Here is a 20,459-nt window from a genome sequence, read left to right on the forward strand (position 1 = left end):
TTGTCAAAGGGCTCTCGAAGACCGGACTTGGCCACCTCCGTCCTGGACGGATGGAGGATGCAAAATTGCCTAATTTCTTATTTGCCTACGCCATTAAATGTTGGGAGAGCAAGGTGTCACAGTTGAATTATCCCGTTTGAGGATTTTCAAAAAATCTGAAACAAAATGCCCCATTCAGTTTCACCAAATGAACATTGTGGATATGTCTATCATAAAAAAAAAACACAAGAATAAATCACTGAAGGAATCATGCCAGAAATTGCACACCATGGTGGATCAAAGCCACGATTTTGAGCAAGTTTCAGAAATTCAATTTGTCCAAATGAGCCGCAGTTGAAATCAAGTGTACTTGCCAGATATTAAATGACTTCTACATCCTTCGCAACAAACACCATCCTCAATAATCCGTTGACTTTGTTTAAGGAGACTCTCGCAAGATGCACATAAACAACTAAGTAGCGTAAGGTCAGTGAATGACTGACGGACTCCCGTTTCGCTGACAACTAACAATGTTTCATGTGTTTGTCCACGTGGGTGATTACGCCGGGGTTGCTTCGAGTCAAGCAGAGCAGTGGCGCCTTCTCTACCGACAGAAATAAAATATATATAAATAAATGGAACATCGCTATTCAGACTGGCGACTAAATGAAGCTAGCTGTGTTGTACAAGGATACTTTTCAGTCCCTCAGACCGCAATGACATTGTCCCATATTGTTTTTATTTCACCCACCTCCCCCCGCTGTGTGCATGTGCGTGTGTTTTAAACTTTATTGGGCAGTGTGTCTGCTTGGGCTGCACCTGCATGTCGCGCAATACTTGGACAACAAATGAACACCATTCAAAATTCACTGATGGGCCGAGCACTGCTGTTAATTTTGTGAACTTTGTCATCTTTTTTACTGATGGTCCTAAAATTGCGGTGAGAGACTGTAATTTAGCGCTGACGGACGCGTGGTTAAAACAATAATTACAGTGAGAGAGAAGGACTGATGATGAGCGATTACAGACTTCAAAATTTACTGATGCGCACACCTCTGGTGTATTGATTGAAATGATTAGTCATAAATATAAGCAATGCTTTGGGGAATTGCTTTTTTAATTATTAAACATTTAACTAGCTCAAAGCGTGTCATGGGCTATGGAACCGACAGTTATGGTTTAAATCATGGCATTTATGCATTTAATGTTTGAAAAAAAAAAAAAGATATTCTCATCACAAGATTATTTATTTTTCTTCAGCATGTATTTGCATGTATGGAAATAAAAGCCACTTTTTCTTTTTGCCTTGCAGTCCAAATCCAGGCGTTCAATGTAACATCTGGTACAGCAAGAGTGCAAATGAGAATCCTTTTTTGCAACAGGCCTTGTGCAAGACTCACATGAGGAAATGAGTAGTAGAAGAACAGCTGGAGGATGGAAGAATGTAAACAACACCAATCATTTAAAACTCAGTCAAAGAAGACAAGGACTTTAGTGCCACCTGTGTAAACCAAAGAGCCTGCTGTTCACTCAGACGCTGCATGTGCTTTAGAGTTTGGATGTGAAATCGGAAAGTATGTGAAAAATAATGAGAATGACCTGGATTTCATCTTAAAACGTGATTGGGTCTTAACTGAAATCACGACAAAAGACAACATATGTTTATGCAAATATGAATATTCCATATTGTTACTGAACAGAACGCAAAAAGATCAAAGTGCAGGATGGAAAATGGATTTCGCTGACGCAAGGATTCTTCTCCACCTCATTGAGCATTCTGTGCTGCACTCTTTAGTCATCTTTACAAGGCAAACACTTCTCGGTAGAGTAGCAACAATGCTGAACATTCTCCATTTCTAGATAATGTGTCTTACCGCAAACTGATGATCACCAAGCAAAGGCTTGAGTGACACTGAGCCTTTGAAACCTCATGCAAGTTCTAAAATGAGGACTGTTTCTTGTGAAAAGAAAACTCAAACCTGCTGTGTCATTTCAAATGATTCATTCACACGTTCTTGTAACTGTATACACACTGTCTATTTTTATCGTTAATTTTTCTAAGTCTGTATTTGGAACGATCCCCATGTGCTCTGTTCCGGTATTAAAGGATTAGGCAGTATATTAACGTGCTGTAGTAGTCTGTGAAAGCAGACAGGTAATCAGAATGCCAAAGGCCTTCTGGTTCTCCTCATTATCGGAAATCACTGATGTTGTGTGCTTTTAGCACTCTGACCAAGTGTCGGCAGTCATGGCATTGAAAAGCGGAGCAGCACTTTGCTTTGTGGTTGCTGTGTGGTTTCAAACTGTCGGTTCGTGAAATCAAATGATGTGACTTGGACTTTTCACTGCATTTTACAATAAAACTTATTTTAATCCCCCGCCCCCTCTTTGTCTTGAAATGAGCTGACCCATCTGTCCATTTACGAAATCAAACGTGGCCCTGAGGCACAAAACTTCGCCCACCCCTCGTATAGAATGTGCCATCGTGAAATTCAAGGTCCAGCAGTAATGTACAACACATTGTGCTGATTACATATCTTTCCTCTGTCTGCAGACGACATTAAAGAATATAGGATGAGCTGCCTCTGTCACTTCTCCCCACAAGCGGCCGTTTTCCTGCACTTCCGACACACTGAAATTGATCCCTTGCAGACCGTCCATTAGTATTACATGCCAGCATGTCCTTGGAGTGCAGAAAAGTGGCCATAAGAGGAAATAAAGAGCCTTTTCCATTCACACCACTACCACAGAAAACACAAGGAATTAACTCAATATACATCCAGTTTCAGAAGTTTAATCTTTGAATTCGACAGAACTCTCTTGTGTTCTGTGCTGTGACATGACTGGCCAGTCTGCGTTTTCTTACAAAAAAAAAAGTAACCAAGTTATTATTATTATGTTCTGATAGAGGGGAAAAACTTGAATGCTGCTGATGAATGGACAGTCGAACTTGAAGATCTGACTTCATTGAAAAATATAATACTGTAACAACAACTAATAATAATAATAATAATAATAATAATATTAATAATAATAACAATTGTTCGTCTCTGTGTGCCCTGCGATTGGATGGCAACCAGTTCAGGGTGTCCACCGCCTACTGCCCGAAGATAGCTGGGAAAAGCTCCAGCATCCCCCGCAACCCTAGTGAGGAGAAGCGGTACAGAAGATGGATGGATGGATGGATAATAATAATAATAATAGTAGCCTGAACAAGGCCGATTTCCAAAGTGCACTAGGGCGCCATGTTTTTGAAGCGCTGATTTCACCAAGGAAAATTCAAAGGAATCTTTTAAGGGTGCTCGCTACCCCACTCTGGGCTTGTTTTGGTGACATTCCCTCATGAACGTCTAGTGGACCTCCATGGATCCCCCACCCACTAATACCGCCCTGGGCAACGAGTCTGGCTCTCCGCCAGTGACCTTTCCCTTCAGACTGAATCATGTAAAATCACCCCACGCTTTATCGGACCTTTTGAGATTGAGAAAGTCGTTAACCCCACTGTGGTCATATTAGGGCTATAGCCCTCGTTACAAATGTCATTCGGTGAACTCAGACCTCTACGCAAACCCCCCCTCCCTTCTAAATTAGCGATGGTCACGTGAGATTCACAGTGAACAAGATCTTGGCGGTTGAGTGCCAAGGTTGGGAATTTCACTACATCGTGGACTGGGAGGGATATGGTCCAGAAGAACACTTCCAGATTTCTCAGAAGCTTCATCCGGGACATTTCACATTGAGGTTACACAATATGAACCATTAGGTAGAAACAGACGGAGTGTTCCCTATCGTCGGCTAAGGCGTCATCACTTTATCTATTGTTTCTATGACGGTTCTTAGAATGCTGCGTAGCGCAATACCTTTGTGAATTACAATTAATAAAGTTATAAGGATGTTAATCCTTGTCAAAATGTGTGTTTGTGTAACTAGTGTGTGTGTCACATTTGTTTGATTATATATGTTGGAATATTTTATTTTATTTTTTTAAACAAATTGTGTCTTTAGGTTACGTGTAAAATAGTGACCTCAAGCTCAATTCCCAGGCAAGGCAAAGCAAGGCAACTTTAATTAGAGAACATATCATGCACAGGGCAAAATCAAAACATCATCAAAAAAGCAACTGAAGACATTTGCAGCACAGAGAGAACAAAAGTAGCTTATTAAAATAGTTGCTGGATGGGAAAGTCAATTCCCTGAATAACAGATAGCAAGTTTCCGCTCTGTCCCTTTACAAGTGACCAGCACATCACCTGCCATGGAATCCAGACTTTGAAGAACCTTGCCGAATATTTCACGTACATGTAATCTTCCTAACGCAACCTTGCAGACAGCACACAGGACCGAGTGGTTTTAAAGGCAACAAAAGCTCAAAGGCAGATGAAAAGGGGTTGGAAATCACAACAGAAGAGTTGCGGGAAGCAGCATCCTCGAGAAAAAAAGACTAAGAAGCGTCTTTTATGTCAGCCCAACTGGAGCAGCATGAAGAAGCATCAATCACTTTCCGCTGCATGGTTGGAATCCAAATTTGTGTTAATCATATACGTCCTCAAGAAGTTGGTTCGTGAAAAAAAAGAAAAGGCTCATCGGAGTTTGCTTGTTTTATTTGGGCCATCACTCATTTAAAATAGCTCCCAGCTATCTCATCCTAAACGGAGTTGCAACAGGACACAATTTATCGCTCATGTACTACGATAACACTCAATCTTGACCACACTCTCTCGCCTCCCTCATTTTCAAATCTACTGGCAGCTGAGCACGAGCTCATCCCATGTCGTCTAAGTGAGTGGCGCATCATTTTTATTCCATTTTTCAAATTTCATTACTTTATTTTTGCTTTTGCATGATTGACATGCCAGTAGACAGAGTTGGGCAGTCCATCACGGGGTGGAACGATCCTCCCATTTTTGGGGCGAGGGGTGACAAATTAAAAACAAAGGCCGGAAGTTGATTTTAGTCCGGCCCACAAATCGGCCCTTGTATGCGATGAACATACTCGTTTAATGGGAAAACGACAAAAATTGCCTCATTTTTCTTTTTCTCAAAATCATGAGTTTCCTTTTCACCCCGCTTCTAGGAATTGCCTTCCACCAAGCTTCCTTTCCTGTCATACGCACAAAAAATGTAAAAAATTATTACGCTCACGTTGTATGTTTCTTAGCAGCTATTCAACTCACAAGTTGCTTTTCCCGAAAAATAGTCATGAGGGGTGATAAAATATTTGCTACGATTGAGCTTTTGGAAACGAGTTCTTCTCTGTTTGCTTTGATGAACACGTTTTCACTTATGTGTTTGAGAAGGTTCGTCATTGTCCGATTATCCCAAGGTTGAACTCTTTGGCGATAATCCTGAAAGATATGTTTGCAACAAACAACATTGCTCATCATCATCAAAAGAAAAGCATCCTTGCAGTGAAGCATAGTTCTGGGAGCCTTTTACTTCAGGGCTGTTTTTCTTCAGCTGGAACTGGAGCCCGAGACAAGGTGGAGGGAATTCTAAGCAGTTAGAACGAGCAATCCATGTCAGCTAAAAAGCTTCAGGCTTCTGCAAGAGAGCAGGAAAAATGTCAGGGGAAAAAAATATTACAACCTCGGAAATATATTTGGGAATATTCAGAGACACTTTAAATGGTAGGATGTGCATGCTGACTTCTATTTTAACATGAGTTGGATTGTGAACAAAGCCACTTCTTTTATTTAAGTCACCTATTACTTTCTCAAACACGTTGCAATTTTTTTTATTGAGTTGCACAGGTGATAGACCACATTAACGTTGAAACAGTTTTGAAATTAATTATCTTGGACTCTTTTGACATCACGGAAATTCTGCATTTGTGTATACTATTTATGTCCAGCTAACCACAAAAAAATAAAAACCAAACATAGCAAGATGAATTGACTCTGGCGCTGCTGAGCTTGAGCGCATGCATGTCCTCAAGTTGCCTGAAACAGCGTAAAACCAAATTTGGCCATTTTCACCCCCTACTGCTGCCTGACGCTAACTCACATGGAGGTCGCTTCCAGCGAATGAACCTTCTCACCCACCCCAGCAGCAGCACCTTAACCCAGTAACATCCCAACCGGGCAATATTTCAAGGCCTGCGTGATGCAGGAAAGGGCGGCCAGCAATGTGAGGACTTCGTGCAGCTGCCCTGCTCTAAATGCTGCCATTTGCTTTCCAGTTCCACACATGCATAATGCACATCATTTGTCATGCACATGGCAATGCTGAAGCATATCTCAGCCCTGTGGAGCATGCTCTGTTGGGCCTTTGTGATCCATTATGCATAGTCCATTTCATCACTGTTAAGTGTACTGTATCGCCCCCTGATACGGACATACACTTGTCGATGAAATCCCTTAAATAGAACTTTGCGCTCCATGTCCAACATTAAAATTATTTTTTTCTGCAGTGCTTTTAACGCATATTACATGATATTACATTGTGTTTCAATTTACACAATTCCAGGCCCTCCGGGTACTATTAAAGGGGACTTTTGAATGTCTTGCATAGAAATTGTTTAGTTTCTGGAGCGCCTACACACCTGTCAAGTGTGAAATTAAACAGCCAAAACTTTTTTTTTGGTGGGGGATTATTCCTGAAAATGTATCTGGAAATGAGACACATAACACAAGGGGACTCAGATCAGGCGTGGGCAAACTAAGGCCCGGGGGCCACATGCAGCCCGTTCTGCGTTTTAATCCGGCCCGCCGAATTTGAAAAAAATTAAATGAATAAACCTTATTGTTTTATTTTCTAAATACTGTGGTGTGTCAAAGACATATATATTGTTGCAATGCTTTGGTTCACTTTCATTTAAAATTAAATGTCTTTTTTTCCTCCGATGAGGTGAGGTTACCGAAACAATCCATCCATCTGCTCCTGGTTCGGCCCTTCTGTGAAATTTTAGAACACATTGTAGCCCACCAATCAAAAAGTTTGCCCACCCCTGACTTAGGTAAACCTATTGTCAATGTAGTCCACTCAACACGGGTGCATATTCACACCCACGAAAAAAAACAGCAGACCGACAGTGACGGACTGAGAAAGTCTGACAGTACTGAGACGGTTAGTGACAATTCCAGTGATGGATGAAAAACCATTTCCATTCACGCATAGTCCATAGAGTTTTTTAACTTTCCCATTATTAGTCATTCACTAGCAAAACAGGTGTCTGTCTGTGACAGAATGACGTGGAGATGAACATCTGTTCACAAACCATAGACCATTATCACTGCTGAAACAGTTCTCAAAAATTCTCGAAAAACTTTTTTTCCTGCGGATTCGATAACTTAAGTGAAAAGCAAAATCTTTTAAGAGGCAAAATATGATTTCGGAGAAAAAACATCCACCTCTATGGCAGTAATGGAACTTGTGGAAGAATTAAAAAGAATTTACTATTGGGATTGTCATTGACCTAAAAAAAAAAAGCTTCATAATATTCATCATAATATATTAATGGATAAATAGAGGGATATGGTATAAGTGGTTTGGCATATAAATGGATAAAAAGTTACCTAGATAGAAATCAGTATGTGCAATTAAACCACGTAAAATTAAACCAATTGCAGATAACTCACGGGGTTCCCCAAGGGTCTCTGCTTGGTTCCAAATTGTTCATGTGATATACATATATATATATATATATACTATATCTGTGATCTAAAGTACTTTAAAAATCCTATAGGCTGATGATACACAACATTATATTGTTGTGGAGAAAATCTCAAGCCGCTTCTGACTACTTTGAAAATTGAATTCAATTTGTTAAAAACTGGTTCGGTAAAATAAAAAATGAATTGGCTTTGAATTCAAATAAGATGATGTTTATAATGTTTGGCTCCAGTAAAATTAAACATTAAATCAAAATTATTATTGACTCTGTTGAAATAGAAGGAGTAAATGAAATACAATTTATTGTCGGTGTTTTTTCAGCTTCTATCTTGTCACCGGCAATCGCATGAAGACGTTAGAAATGATTACGGCTGGGGAATGGTGGAAGTGACGTATGATGTGAGGCAGTCAGCACATTGGTCATATTTTATGCGGCAGGGTTCCTGCCTCCTTCCTCAAAGTTGCTTAATGCCAGTAAAAGTGATGCAGTCCATGACAAACGTACCATTCAAGCAGTTGTAACTTGATCCTTCATCAGAGGAGTTATGAAATAATTCATAAAGGTTGAAAAACCTTGCTTGGTGTTTCTTTAAAAATGAGCAACCTTTATTCTTGTATAATTAAAAATAACTGCTTCATTTATTAAACCAATGTAGAATAATACGAGCAACTGCCCGATTTAGCAATCAAATGTGGCTTAAAAGCCCTAAAAAAGGTTTTAAATCAACATTCGCACTTTTGTCAGCTCCAAGATAAACAACATACTTATTGGTGCGGAACCTCAGCCTGGTTCTTTCTTAACTCAATTAGTCACACTTCACGCTGAAAGCGATGCGGTGCTGTGATGTATCACGTAGCCCGCTTCCTCTTATATGTCACTTCTCAACGGCTAAACAACTGGGTCTAATCAAATCAAACGTAGCGCCGAGTATTTTGTGGCCCTGTTTGGATTGAGTTTGGTCAGCAGAAAGCCGCTGAAGGCAACAATAAGTGAATGACAGAGAGATGGCAGGAGGACGAGTGAGAAATCCATCTTCCACCAGCACGTTCTACCCGGCAACGAGCTCTTCACCCCCGAGGGACATCTTTGGCTTCTCACACATGCCCATAAATATCTCGACAAGGAGCGTGCAAACAGCACCGCTGCATTATCCCTGAAGGGAAATAAAGCTGCCATCACCTCTGAGCATGGCAATGTGTTGGCTCGGATGAATGGCGCTAATACGTATAATCTGCTCGTCATTCATCCAAGATCGATGTACAGCAGCATGGGAGGATTATATTTAAAGGAAAGCAATTGAATGTACAGCTGAGTCATGGCCTGAAAATAAATTCACACACATAGAAACACACACATAGATTTCTACAAGTACTGTACCTCCAAGTTTCCAACATGAGGCTAAATCACTTCTTTTGCAACGCATAAATCATTTCGTTGGCAGTTTTTAGCACAATTGACATGCTGCTCGTGTTGCTTGCTTCTTCGAGTGAATTGAAGTTTCTTGATAATTTTTGAAAAATCATTCCAAGAGTGGTCAAAAAAGTCATGACAACGTTGTCAACATTCTGCTTTTCTAATCTAGCTCCCCTCGGTTTAGTCTAAAAAAAGCATGTCGGCTTCCAACAACGGAAGCTCTAGAAATCAAGCGGAATATAGAACAATCCAAAAGTCTGACAAATCGTCGGTTCTCGTTGCTTGTCATTACATCAAAGAGGAAGGCAGCTGCGAACGGCATGAAGAATAGTGACAGGAGCCATTTGCTTTGCTGTCACCGCTGCTGTCTGACAGCGCTTCTGCTTCTTCGGTTCTGCATGCAAATGTAATAGCGAGGAGGCAGGCAGGTCTGACCTCAGCATCTTTCCCATTCAAGCATTGACACGCTTATCAGCATGCACTCATTATTCTCATCATGGATGAAGTCAATAGTTCAAAAATAATCATACAGAGAACACCCTCCTATTAATGATTCTCTATGTTCTAAGACAAATCCAATTTCAATGTTCTGTCATCGCTGACAAAAGAATTCGCAGAATTCATTTTACTCTAAAAAGAAGTAAACTACACTGAAAAGAAATTGCAGCGACATTCACTAAAGCAATTTTTACAAGGAGAGTTTGGGATTAAATTTTACTTGCATAATATTAATTTATTAAAAAAAAAAAAATCACTCAAGACTTGGGGAACGTACCCATCGCCCATATTGCTGGTGAGTGTGTCCGAAAGGAGAACCCAAATGATTTGCAGCTAAACGGTAAAACTGATAGTTTTCTGTGTGTGTGCGTGTGTGGGTGTGTGGGGGTGGGCGTGTGCGTGCGTGTGCGTGTGTGTGTGTGTTTTCAATTAATTTCAATGGGAAAATTACTTTGATTAAGTCACCACCCTTTTTTATTTTCGAAAACACAACAGTTCCTATAATGTCCAATTTTCACCTCCTTTCTTTCAAAAAGCAGAAGCTGCAAGTATTTGTTTCTTTTATTTTTGTAGTTAAAGGAAATGATGCGTGACCAACTAAAGAATACAGTGCAGTTATGCCTGATTACTCCTCCAACTATATCCCCATTTCATCATCATTTCTCCACCGACTACAGCGCAAGACCGCACTCGGTGTGCTGCTAATCTAAATGGCACCCGGCTGCTCCGTATGGCTTCTCAGCAAGTCTTAGATGTGAACGGTAACAAGCTTCCAAACCCCCGCGCTCCCCACGCCATCCTCTTGTGTGAGTGCAGTGTGGAGTGCGAGTCAAATAATTAGCAGTAAAGCTGGCGGTGATGCATGTGCTTTGGGGGCAGAAGCAGGAGACACGCGCTGCAGTAAGAGAGAAAGTGGCAGGTGTAATCCTCACATGTGAGTAGTCCTGTGGAAGTAACTGTAAAAGGGAGCGGGGGGGGCGACTACTGTGAGGTGCCGTCACCATAGTAACGCCCCCATTTGGTTGTAACCTCCGCTCCAACTAACGAAATTGAAAATACGTATTTTGGACTACCTTTCCTCTCCCTCTCTTTAGAAAAGAACTGAAGACTGTGCAAATCGAGATTCAATCTTCACACATATACAATTAAAATACAGTTTTAAAACACCCGTGTACTGTATTATATTTTAAACATATTCTTGAAAAGGAAACTACAATTGAATCAGTAATCTCAAAGATTGTAATTTATTATGCATAGCATAGTGCCAAGAAAAACACTATGAAAATAGAGCCAAGATATTAAATAATGAAAACAGCTACGTTGTCATTCTGTCTGATACGAACATAAATAAATAAATAAATAAAGCAACCGCCCTACATATCTTGCCTTCTCATCTACTGCCATCGTGTGGACAATAAAATCATTAAAAAAACAGCGAAACAAGCACTTACTAATGGTCAAGGGTTAAGAGTGTATCTTGGCATAAGTGAGGCCAGGGTACAGTAAACCTACATAACGAATATAGTTTAAGGGGAATTAAAGTAATTTTGGTGCGGCGGCCGTACAGGGCACCATAGATATAAGCTTTAGCAAAAGGTGGGTGGGATGAATGTAGTGAGTCAGTGGAAATATTAAAAACAAATAATTATATATATATTAAGATTAGGGTATACAGGATTAAATGGATCGATAATTTCGTTTGGGAAACATGGATCTTTTTTTTTAATTGCTACTGTCAAATATGTGAAAGCAGCAAGTGAACGCTGACCCAGACTCCGGCACGGTAGGTGGCGGTAATGCGCTTTGTGCATCAGTCCTCACCCGCCTATAAATAGACGAAGAAGAAGAAAAACATGGCGCTGGTGGTGGCAAACAGTTTCGAATGTTTTGAAAAAGTAAACCGGCTCACTTTTCTTAATGAGCCTTTTGCGGAACATTTTCAGAACGCGAAAAACACGCCGATTATAAACAATCATAATGTAGCCCAGCAAACCACTACAAAGTTGCCAGCGTGCTCTGTTTTCAGATTATGTAAGAATTGGATGCCGCATGAGTCGACACCTGGATGTGACGTAAGGCTAACGTAATTTAGAGCCGACGGTGTTCTTTTTCATTTAACACGTGAGGATAGTAAATAAAAAATAATTTGTTTAAAAGGTGAATTAATCCTTGCTTATCTGTCCATTATTTCTTTGAAATCGAGTATTTCTTTCTGTAAGCGTGAAATGCTTGGTGACGCAATCAAAAGACGACGGTCTTGTGGGAGCGAAGGGGCGTGACGTTGAAGCTAAATTGAAAATATCGTGGCGCGGGAAGAGATTGCTTGGTGCCTTGACCGAAGGGAGAAATCAGTCGTTTGCTTTTCTACTGGGCCTTTCATTGAACATTTTCAGGACGCTAAAACATGGCGCCGCGAAACTAGACATAATTAGCCCACCAGGCCTCAAACGAGCCACTACATGACCCGAGACCAGTAAGCGAGTGATCACAAACGATTTTTACTCGTTTAACGGCAGGGTGCGCCTGCAACGTCGGATGGGACGATGTCCAATGGCAAGATCATCGCCAACACTCCTCTGGCCGTAGACTTCTGGCATGTTCGCAGATGTCCAGAGAGCAGGCTCTTCTTCTTGTCGCACATGCACAGCGACCACACAGTCGGTCTGACGTCCACATGGACGGACCGACCGATTTACTGCTCCCCGGTAACCGCTTCGTTGCTCAAAGTCAAGCTGCAGGTGAGGAATCTCTTTCATTTATGATGGATGGTGGTCACACGTGGGCTTAAGTACTTGCTTTAAATGAGACGCTTAACAATCCACCCATCCCAAATTTAAAACAGTTACCATGCCTCTTAATGATTTGTTTGTGCAAAGCTTTAATAAAAAAATTGCCATGATGAAATTAGCTCCTTTTAGGGGCGGATCTCACTTCCCCACATAACGTTGAGACAATGCAAACCTGGCTGTCGTTAGGTTGACAATCTTTCTAACAATTTTGGAGAGGAGCAATAAGTGTGATGACTTAACTGCAGTTGTCACCGTGGTCATACACAAGCCACGACTTGACAGTAGTCATATAACAGAGACCAATATCGCAGGGGTAATATTAATAAGGTAAATCAACATTGATATTTCAGTAAAGAAGCCACCTATAAGACCCAAGGCTAGGTAAACTGAACCTAGTGACAATGAATGCACAACGTGGTACACATTTCAGTCTGAAATTCTTCCATACTTTAACTTTTTTTTTTTTAACAACACATTGTTATTCCCACTCCATCAACCATATGTGCCAAATAAACGTTGGATGAGGTGAATATGAAAATGCCGTTATAGTTCAGGTTTGACAATTTCTATATGCTGACTACATTTAATGTGTGCTGAAAGGGTGTGAGAAGTGTGCAATTGCAGATGTGTGCAGCTTTGCGGGTCAACATTGATATTCATTGTGTTCTACTGTATATTTCAAGTCTTTTGTGTTCATCTCCTTACTTATACGTTAAAAAAACAGAACTGTGCTTTAAGATCTCTTGACAATAACAATCGAAGAGAACACATACTAGAACAGTTGAACTATATTTGAAGTTCGTCTGAGGCATTTTAAATGGTGGCAGGTTTATGCTAATTTCCATTTCACACAAGTTTGAATGTAATTTGTGTGTTTTCAACACAAGCACTTCCCCAGTTTGAAGCGGGTGTGCATACTTAAGCAATCATATAATCTAAGTCGTTTATATTTACCTCCCTTCTGAAAGTATTGTTTGTTGAGTTGCAGAGATTCTGGGTCAAAAATGGTTCACTAAGTTTTGAAATTATTTATCTTGGTCTAATTTTTTTTTACATCATTAAAACCCAGCATTTCGCCTGTGTGTGTGTGTGTGTGTGTGTGTGTATAGGCACGTTTATCGCAACCCAACATATGAGCATGGGCGTGTACACTTTTTATATCCACTGAAAGATTATTGTGGTTATTAGTTTATTATTGTTAATCCTGCTGTTATTTTTTTCTTGTGTGTAGGTGAAGGAGAAGTGGATCCACCCATTGGAGCTGGGTGACTCATACCTCCTGCCCCTGGATGATATTGGCAAAGAAAACATGACGGTCACACTGATCGACGCCAACCACTGTCCAGGCGCAGTCATGTTCCTCTTCGAGGGTTACTTTGGCACCATACTTTACACCGGTGAGTGTCTCAGCACACTAGGAATGCAACTGTATTGTGTATTTGCGTATGGAAGAGTTCGTATTGGGGTGGTTCTCAGAACGTATGTTCCAAAGGTATGTCCAAACGGTTATTAAATAATTATTATCTTTCCTTTATAATTAATCATCAGATTTCACTGCTTACAATATTACAGGTATGCAACAGAGATCAAATGAAAAACTTGACTGAGATTTGTGCTGTTGTTTGTATGTGTGCAGTTCTAATTGTTGAACAAACTTGACATTTTTGGGGTCCCCTGAAAAATTACCATTTTTAAGGTATTGGCCCAACACTATTGATATGGACTGATAAATATGAGCACTAACTAAGCTGGGCAATGAAGTAAAACATTTATGCCTAGACAGGTAACTATTGCAACTAAAGAGCTCATAAAGCAGAGTTACCCACCTGTCTTAATACTGGTTTTGCTCCATGTGCTCCATAGCTCCTGCAGCTCACCCTCCAAGCGTGAATGCTTACTTCAGTGTGCAGCTCGACATCAGTGTTTATAGGAAGGGGTGGCAACGCGAGTACTTCAGGTTCGCTCTCATTCCCGCCATCGTCACGTCTTGGTGTGTTTTTGGGCAAAGAAATCCAACTGTCCATTCTAAATTAGCATTGGTGGCGCTTAACATTTGTATTTCCTGTGATTGGCTGGCAACCAGTTCAGGGTGTACTCTGCCTACTGCACAAAGACAGCTGGGATAGGCTCTGCGACGTCGCGACCTTCGTGAGGAGAAGCGGCTTAGATAATGGATGGAAGTAATATCGGGAATTTTTGGCGTGATCGTGCTATGAAATTTTTGTATGGTTTCATCTGTATAACACAGAGACGCACAAAAAAGTGTTTGTCTGGTGCATTTTTAATCATCCCCTCCTTCAAAATTTCAGGTGACTTCAGATATTCCCCATCAATGCTGCGTGAGCTGTGCTTGGCGACCAACGCCACGATCGATGTCCTGTACTTGGACAACACCAACTGTGACCCCAACCGCAGCATCCCCTCAAGAAAGCAAGCCACACAACAAATCAAGGAAATCATCCGCAGCCACCCGGACCACCGTGTTGTCTTGGGTAACTTTTTTACACTGCTTCTTTCAATGCCACAAATCATTTAGTCATTAGAATTGTTTAAATTCTTATTTAAAAAGCAAATGGCAGTGATGTTATTTACCCCTTCTGTGATTTGGTTTATTTCTCCCAATACCAAACAAGAACACAATTTCAAAAATTTTCTGGCGCACTGACTGAACACCATTGACTCGTTCACTCCCTCGTTCCATCCTAATCAAAAATGAACAAAATTGCACCCTTTCCTATCCACAAATAATAATGAAAGCCATTAAAAATATTCAATGAAAATAACAGAAATCTAATATAAATACTAGTGACAATCTCTCCATAGAACGGGGGAATGCACAGTATACTGTATGTAGGCGGCGTGGCCTCAATAGCCCTTCGGTAAGCAGTGCTATCAGGAATAGAATGGTTACTTGACTACTTGCATGAAATCTGGTTGTTGTTAGACGGAATCAAGATCAAAATGTATTTTTCCCCCACCGTATTCAAATGTCCTATTAGGACCCTGACTTCAATTTGGTATATTATTGGTATGTACCTTTCATTCTCATAAATTCCATTGAAAGGTATGCAACCTTGAAACAATCAATCAAATAAATGGAGTGCAAAAAAGGTCATCGCAAAATTTTTGCCTGGATGCTTCGCAGGGATTATTTACCCACACAGACTGCCAGGTCACACACAGTTAGCCAGTCAACAGCCAGATGCACCTCACATAAATGTTTTGCTATTGTGTGGTGGTATTGTTTAATACAATACAGTACAAATTTATTTATGTAGCGCATTTCATGAAGCACAGTCTATTTTTATTTGATTATTTAATACGATAATCATTAAAATACTCGGTTTTAAATATATTCAATAGCTGCAGCCCTAAACTCAAATAAATTGTTCGACTCGATGAATTGTCCGGCCCTAAGGTCTAGTGACCAAGTGTGTTGCGATCTTCTGCTTTCTTGTAGGTCTCTATACCCTTGGTAAGGAGTCTCTGTTGGTGGAACTGGCTATGGAGTTTCAAACCTGGATCGAGGTGAGTTTCGACAGGATGGAGACCCTCCAAGTGCTCGGGCTGCCCGACGTCTTTGCCACGGAACCAGATGTTGGTCGTATCCGCGTTGTGGAGCAGAGAGAGATCTCTTTTGCCGCCATGTGCCAGTGGAACCGCGAACAACCCACTTTGGCCATCTATCCCACCAGCAGGCCTCTCACCCTCTTCCACCCCAAACTCCACGTGGTGCCCTACTCGGACCACTCGTCTTATCAAGAGCTGGTGGACTTTGTCTCTGGACTCAAACCTTCATCCCTATTGCCCATTGTTGGCAACGGCATCCCAGCAAGCCTCTGCACCTTATTACCCAGCAAAAGGCACGAAGTCCTGGTGCCTGAATCGGTGCAACAGTACATGAGGAGGCTGCCGGAAAACTATCAAAAATCATCAGCCAAGCTTCGGCGTCGATATGTCCGACCGCTTGTGCCTAAAGGAGTGGTGTTTAGCTCTCCTGGGAGTTCAAGCAAGAAACCCAGGGAGTGTCTGGATCATGATTCTTCTTCTTCTTCTTCTTCTTCTTCTTCTTCTTCTTCTTCTTCTCAGGAAGAGGAGATGGACTTAGATGGTGTTGATTCCAACCTGGCAGAATCCAGCGAGGAGCTAACCCCTTACGAAAGCCGCAGAGAAACCTTGGACACATGGAAGTTCAACCTCGTGCACACCGTTCCGGAAGAGCTTTTGACAGCGCAACGGGTGCCATTCAGTCAACTCAGCCAGAGCAATTTCAGCCCTTTGAAAATCCTGCAGAACACCGGCGACTGCCTAACGCCGTGGCGACGCACCACTGGAAAGGTGACGGCGTCCGCGTGTAATGGGACTCATGCTCGTCCAATGTCGGATGACCACGACTTGAGCGTGTCTGACAGTGACTCTGTACCCGATGCCAGTTTTCACAATTCCGTAGCTTCGTCCGGTTCATTGCAGTATTCCCAGGCTCACCTAGAACAGCTCGAAAACGAAATCTTGAAGCATGTGGTTTTCCCACTGGAGGACTTAAAGCCGTGCTCCCTTCTGAGGAATGTCATGCGCATGGTTTCCCTGTGTCCCGTACGCAAGCCAAATGTGCCATAAGTGTGTTTTTGCTGTTTAACCTTGTGTGCTGTTTCCTAACCTTCACTGAGCCATTTTAACTCACTTTACATGGTAAAAATCTCTCATGGCACTCCACAAAACAGAAATGAATAACCACAATGATCACAAAATATCTTGACACTGACAAAACTAATAATAAATAAAAGTTTACTGAAAATGAACCAAGGAAAATGAAGCAGTTTTATTTTTATGTCCCACCAACAGAATTACCTTGAAAATACTCAGGACAGATTCTGACTCTGACAGGAATGATGGTGCCTGTGACTTAATATTTACTTGCTTTTCAGGAAATGTCTGCACTCAAATGGCTTTTGTAACTCTCAGTAAGCATTTTAGCATGTCTTGACCGATATTTTGGCCCAATAGTCAAAAGCAAAAGACTCCAACTGCCTCAAGTTTTGAAGGGTGCCTCCTGCAGATGTTTTACTTTCTTTCACAAATGTCCAGTAGTATTTATAGCCGGACTCTTTTTCTTATCTTACTTTTTAGTTTGTCTCTTCGCATTGGGCAGCACAAATGTCTTGAGATTTTGCTTTTTAGCCAAGCGACCACAATGTGTCTGAGCCTGCTGTTAGGTAGTGTTCTTTCCTGTGCACACACAGCACAGGCAGGCTTTTGTTAAAGAATGAAAAATCCACAATCATCACTGAAATAACTTGAACTGATGAGAATAGACATTGTTTGTTGCTTAAAGCTAGAATTCGTTCAGGTGAAACATGAATATAGACGATTAAGAGGATAGTACATTCAACTTTGATTAAACTTAGCAGCTTTCACCAGCCTTTCTCACGTGTTTATAAATGATGGGAGCAACTTAAATTGAAGGCAATAGTGTAGCCTTAAAATTATGAGCTCTAAATGTTTAGTGCATTAATCTAACCAAAAACTATAAAATATGCTGAGTTACTTGAATACTGAAACTATCTGTGGATAAATAAAAAAAACAAATACTTAAAAACGTTTCACTCTACTTGGGCGCCAATCCTTTTTTTGTATGGAGTGAAATCATTTGAGTAAAATTAGTGAAATGCACTGTGCTAAAGTAAACTAAAATAAAAACTTGTATTGGTTTTTCATTTTGTTTTCAATTACCCTTTATTCAAAACATTTTGTCTCGCTTCTCCAGTTTGCATAATTTGGTCTAAACATTCCAACTGGCATGCACCTGGACTGAAAAAAAAACATTGAAGATTAGGGGGAACATAATTTTTTAGCACTGTTAATAAAAAAAGTATATTCTAACGATCTAGTTAGTTTGTCTTTTGTGTATCGGTAAAGGTCCTGTGACAAATAGGTCATGTTGTGTTTGTTACTTTGAGGACCAAGATGTCCGAGTTCATAAAAGCATTACCCCGTGCGCGATCGAGCTCGAGAGTGGCCAAGAGGTAACACGTGCTTTTGCTCTTCTATTGTTGGTAAACAGAAAGTGTGTTTCGTTTTTTAATAAACGTGAGTTATCTGATTAATGCTGCCATAATCCACATTAGATGCTGCAAATATTAACTCAACAGGACATGCGTGTGTTGTTCCATGATCAGACGCACATGGAACCCTGATTGTGCTAACTTTAGCTAGTTTCCAACGACACAGAAATGAGTATCACCCACAACGTGCTGCTTTTTAGGTGCTCGTTTATCACTGCTGTGCTGCTAAGAAAAGGACGTGTCACGTTACACCATACTGAGTAATTTTGTGAAATGTATCTGGACTTTCGGACTCTGTTGCTAACGCTAACACAGGTTAGCCATGAAACTCAATTACCCACAATGCTTCAGTTTTATATCATGGACGATCCAGATGACACCACTTCTGTGCATGTGGGTTGCATACAGCCAGCGGCAGACAGCACATTTTTCAGAGAAAACACAATAATGAACCATATCATGAACCAAATAATGAACAATATTGATATACGACATGTCGACTATTCAAATTGTCAACTAATTTGATAATTGTTGTTGAGCCCTTTTGCATATTGACACACCACATTGTCCATGTGTGCAGTTGCCCACCACTTACAACCACCATTTAGATTTTTTTAACCTCTCCCCTGTACTATATATGAAGCTCCTCTGCTCACTTCCACCTAGTTCATTGGCACCAAGGTGTCGCAAGATGAGCGCAAAACGGTGAATAGGCCGCTATTTCAAGAAATGACAGTGGATAGGTTCTCCAAATGAATTTTTTCCCATAAACTAAACAGCGACTATGTATAGTAACAACTTCATTTACTCTCAAATTTACTGGCTCAATGTGTAATCTTTGCCTATTTAGTTAAAAACAAAGCTTTTATTACACAGGAAAAAACTATTGTTTTGGAAAGGGACAATACATCTGTCTAATTCCCCTTTCAAATTTTGCGTATCTGTCGTCTGATTGCCTTGCGGTTCTTGTTGCAATGTGGCCATACTGCCTTCAGGGGGCAGTATTGTGCAAGCTATTCCCAGCAGCCATGCAATTGTCTACATTCCAGAGGAAATTTGAAGGACTGCCGTTTTTTATGCAGGAAAAAAAACATGGAGACTGGTTGAACATAAACACACGTGTTGACGATGGGAAAAGATAACGTGCAGTCCCTTCTGTAAAAATCTACATAACGGGGTAAAAGTAAAGAAACCCTGTCATGGAGTCAATTGCTCTGAAGATTGCTCTCAACGTCAGGTTCATTCATACACTACAAACGCAAGTGCTATTTTTTTTTTACCTGAGGTATGTGCTTTAAAGCTGCAAATGTTGGAGTCAGACCCAAAACATTGAATTACGGTTTCGGGAAGATTTCAGCACCAGGGACAGCTCCCAACGGACTCCCATTATCTTGTAGTGATTCAACTCGTTCTTTTTAGTTGTTGAGCCTTGAGAATGAAATGGACAGCTTTGCGGGAGAGTCCTCAACCCTATGCACTTAAGTGAGTCGAGCAAAAGTTTAAACCGGAGGCGAAAGCAAAATGCGGCAGATTTTCTTTTGAAGTCAGAGCTCAGAGAAAGTGCATCAGTGTTCCTTTCATTTCCAGCTGAACGTGTGACAATGTCGACAGAGCTGCGTGGGCGATGAGCACCAGCTGAGGGCTCACTACAACTGATAGCAGAGGTCTTGTCTTTTGGTGCCGACACAAGAAGAAAAAGCCAGTTTCTGCACTTTGCTGCGCCCACTCGGCGGCACTGGCTGTTATCACGTCTGCTGACAGAGCTCAGCTGTTTTTGTTGGCCTCTGACTGTGTTTGTGGAGGTTTGAGGTGACAGACGTGAATGTGTCGTGTGGAGGAACAGGGTTGAGTGAGGGCGATAAGAGAACATTAAGAGGAAGATAGAGTACGAGAAAAATAATCGGAATTCTTTTGAATTACTTGGATTTCTGCTTTAATTACTCCTAAAACGTGATGGTCATGTTAGCCGCCGAGATAGTGAACCAGTGACGTTCCAAGTGTGGTTGTATGCGGATTTCCTCCTTATTATGCAAATGATGTCTTCTCTCTTGATGCATGTTTTTCATTCTTATTTTTTTTTATTCTCTAAAATAAAAAAATAAAAAT

At 41.0% G+C, this 20,459-nt stretch overlaps 1 protein-coding gene across 1 annotated transcript; it reads left to right on the plus strand.

Moving 5' to 3' along the window:
- Positions 1-11,354: 11,354 nt before the first annotated feature.
- Positions 11,355-17,090, plus strand: dclre1b (DNA cross-link repair 1B). The gene is made up of 5 exons (XM_088292281.1): positions 11,355-11,574; positions 12,019-12,240; positions 13,523-13,688; positions 14,601-14,783; positions 15,752-17,090. The coding sequence occupies exons 1-5, from the start codon at positions 11,356-11,358 to the stop codon at positions 16,906-16,908; spliced, it is 1,947 nt and encodes a 648-aa protein (XP_088148407.1). The 5' UTR covers position 11,355; the 3' UTR covers positions 16,909-17,090.
- The last annotated feature ends 3,369 nt before the right edge of the window (positions 17,091-20,459 follow it).

This window comes from Idiotropiscis lumnitzeri, chromosome 3 (genome assembly GCF_059441095.1).
Source record: "Idiotropiscis lumnitzeri isolate Australia: NSW breed Sydney's pygmy pipehorse chromosome 3, RoL_Ilum_1.0, whole genome shotgun sequence".
Classification (NCBI taxonomy): Eukaryota; Metazoa; Chordata; class Actinopteri; order Syngnathiformes; family Syngnathidae; genus Idiotropiscis; species Idiotropiscis lumnitzeri.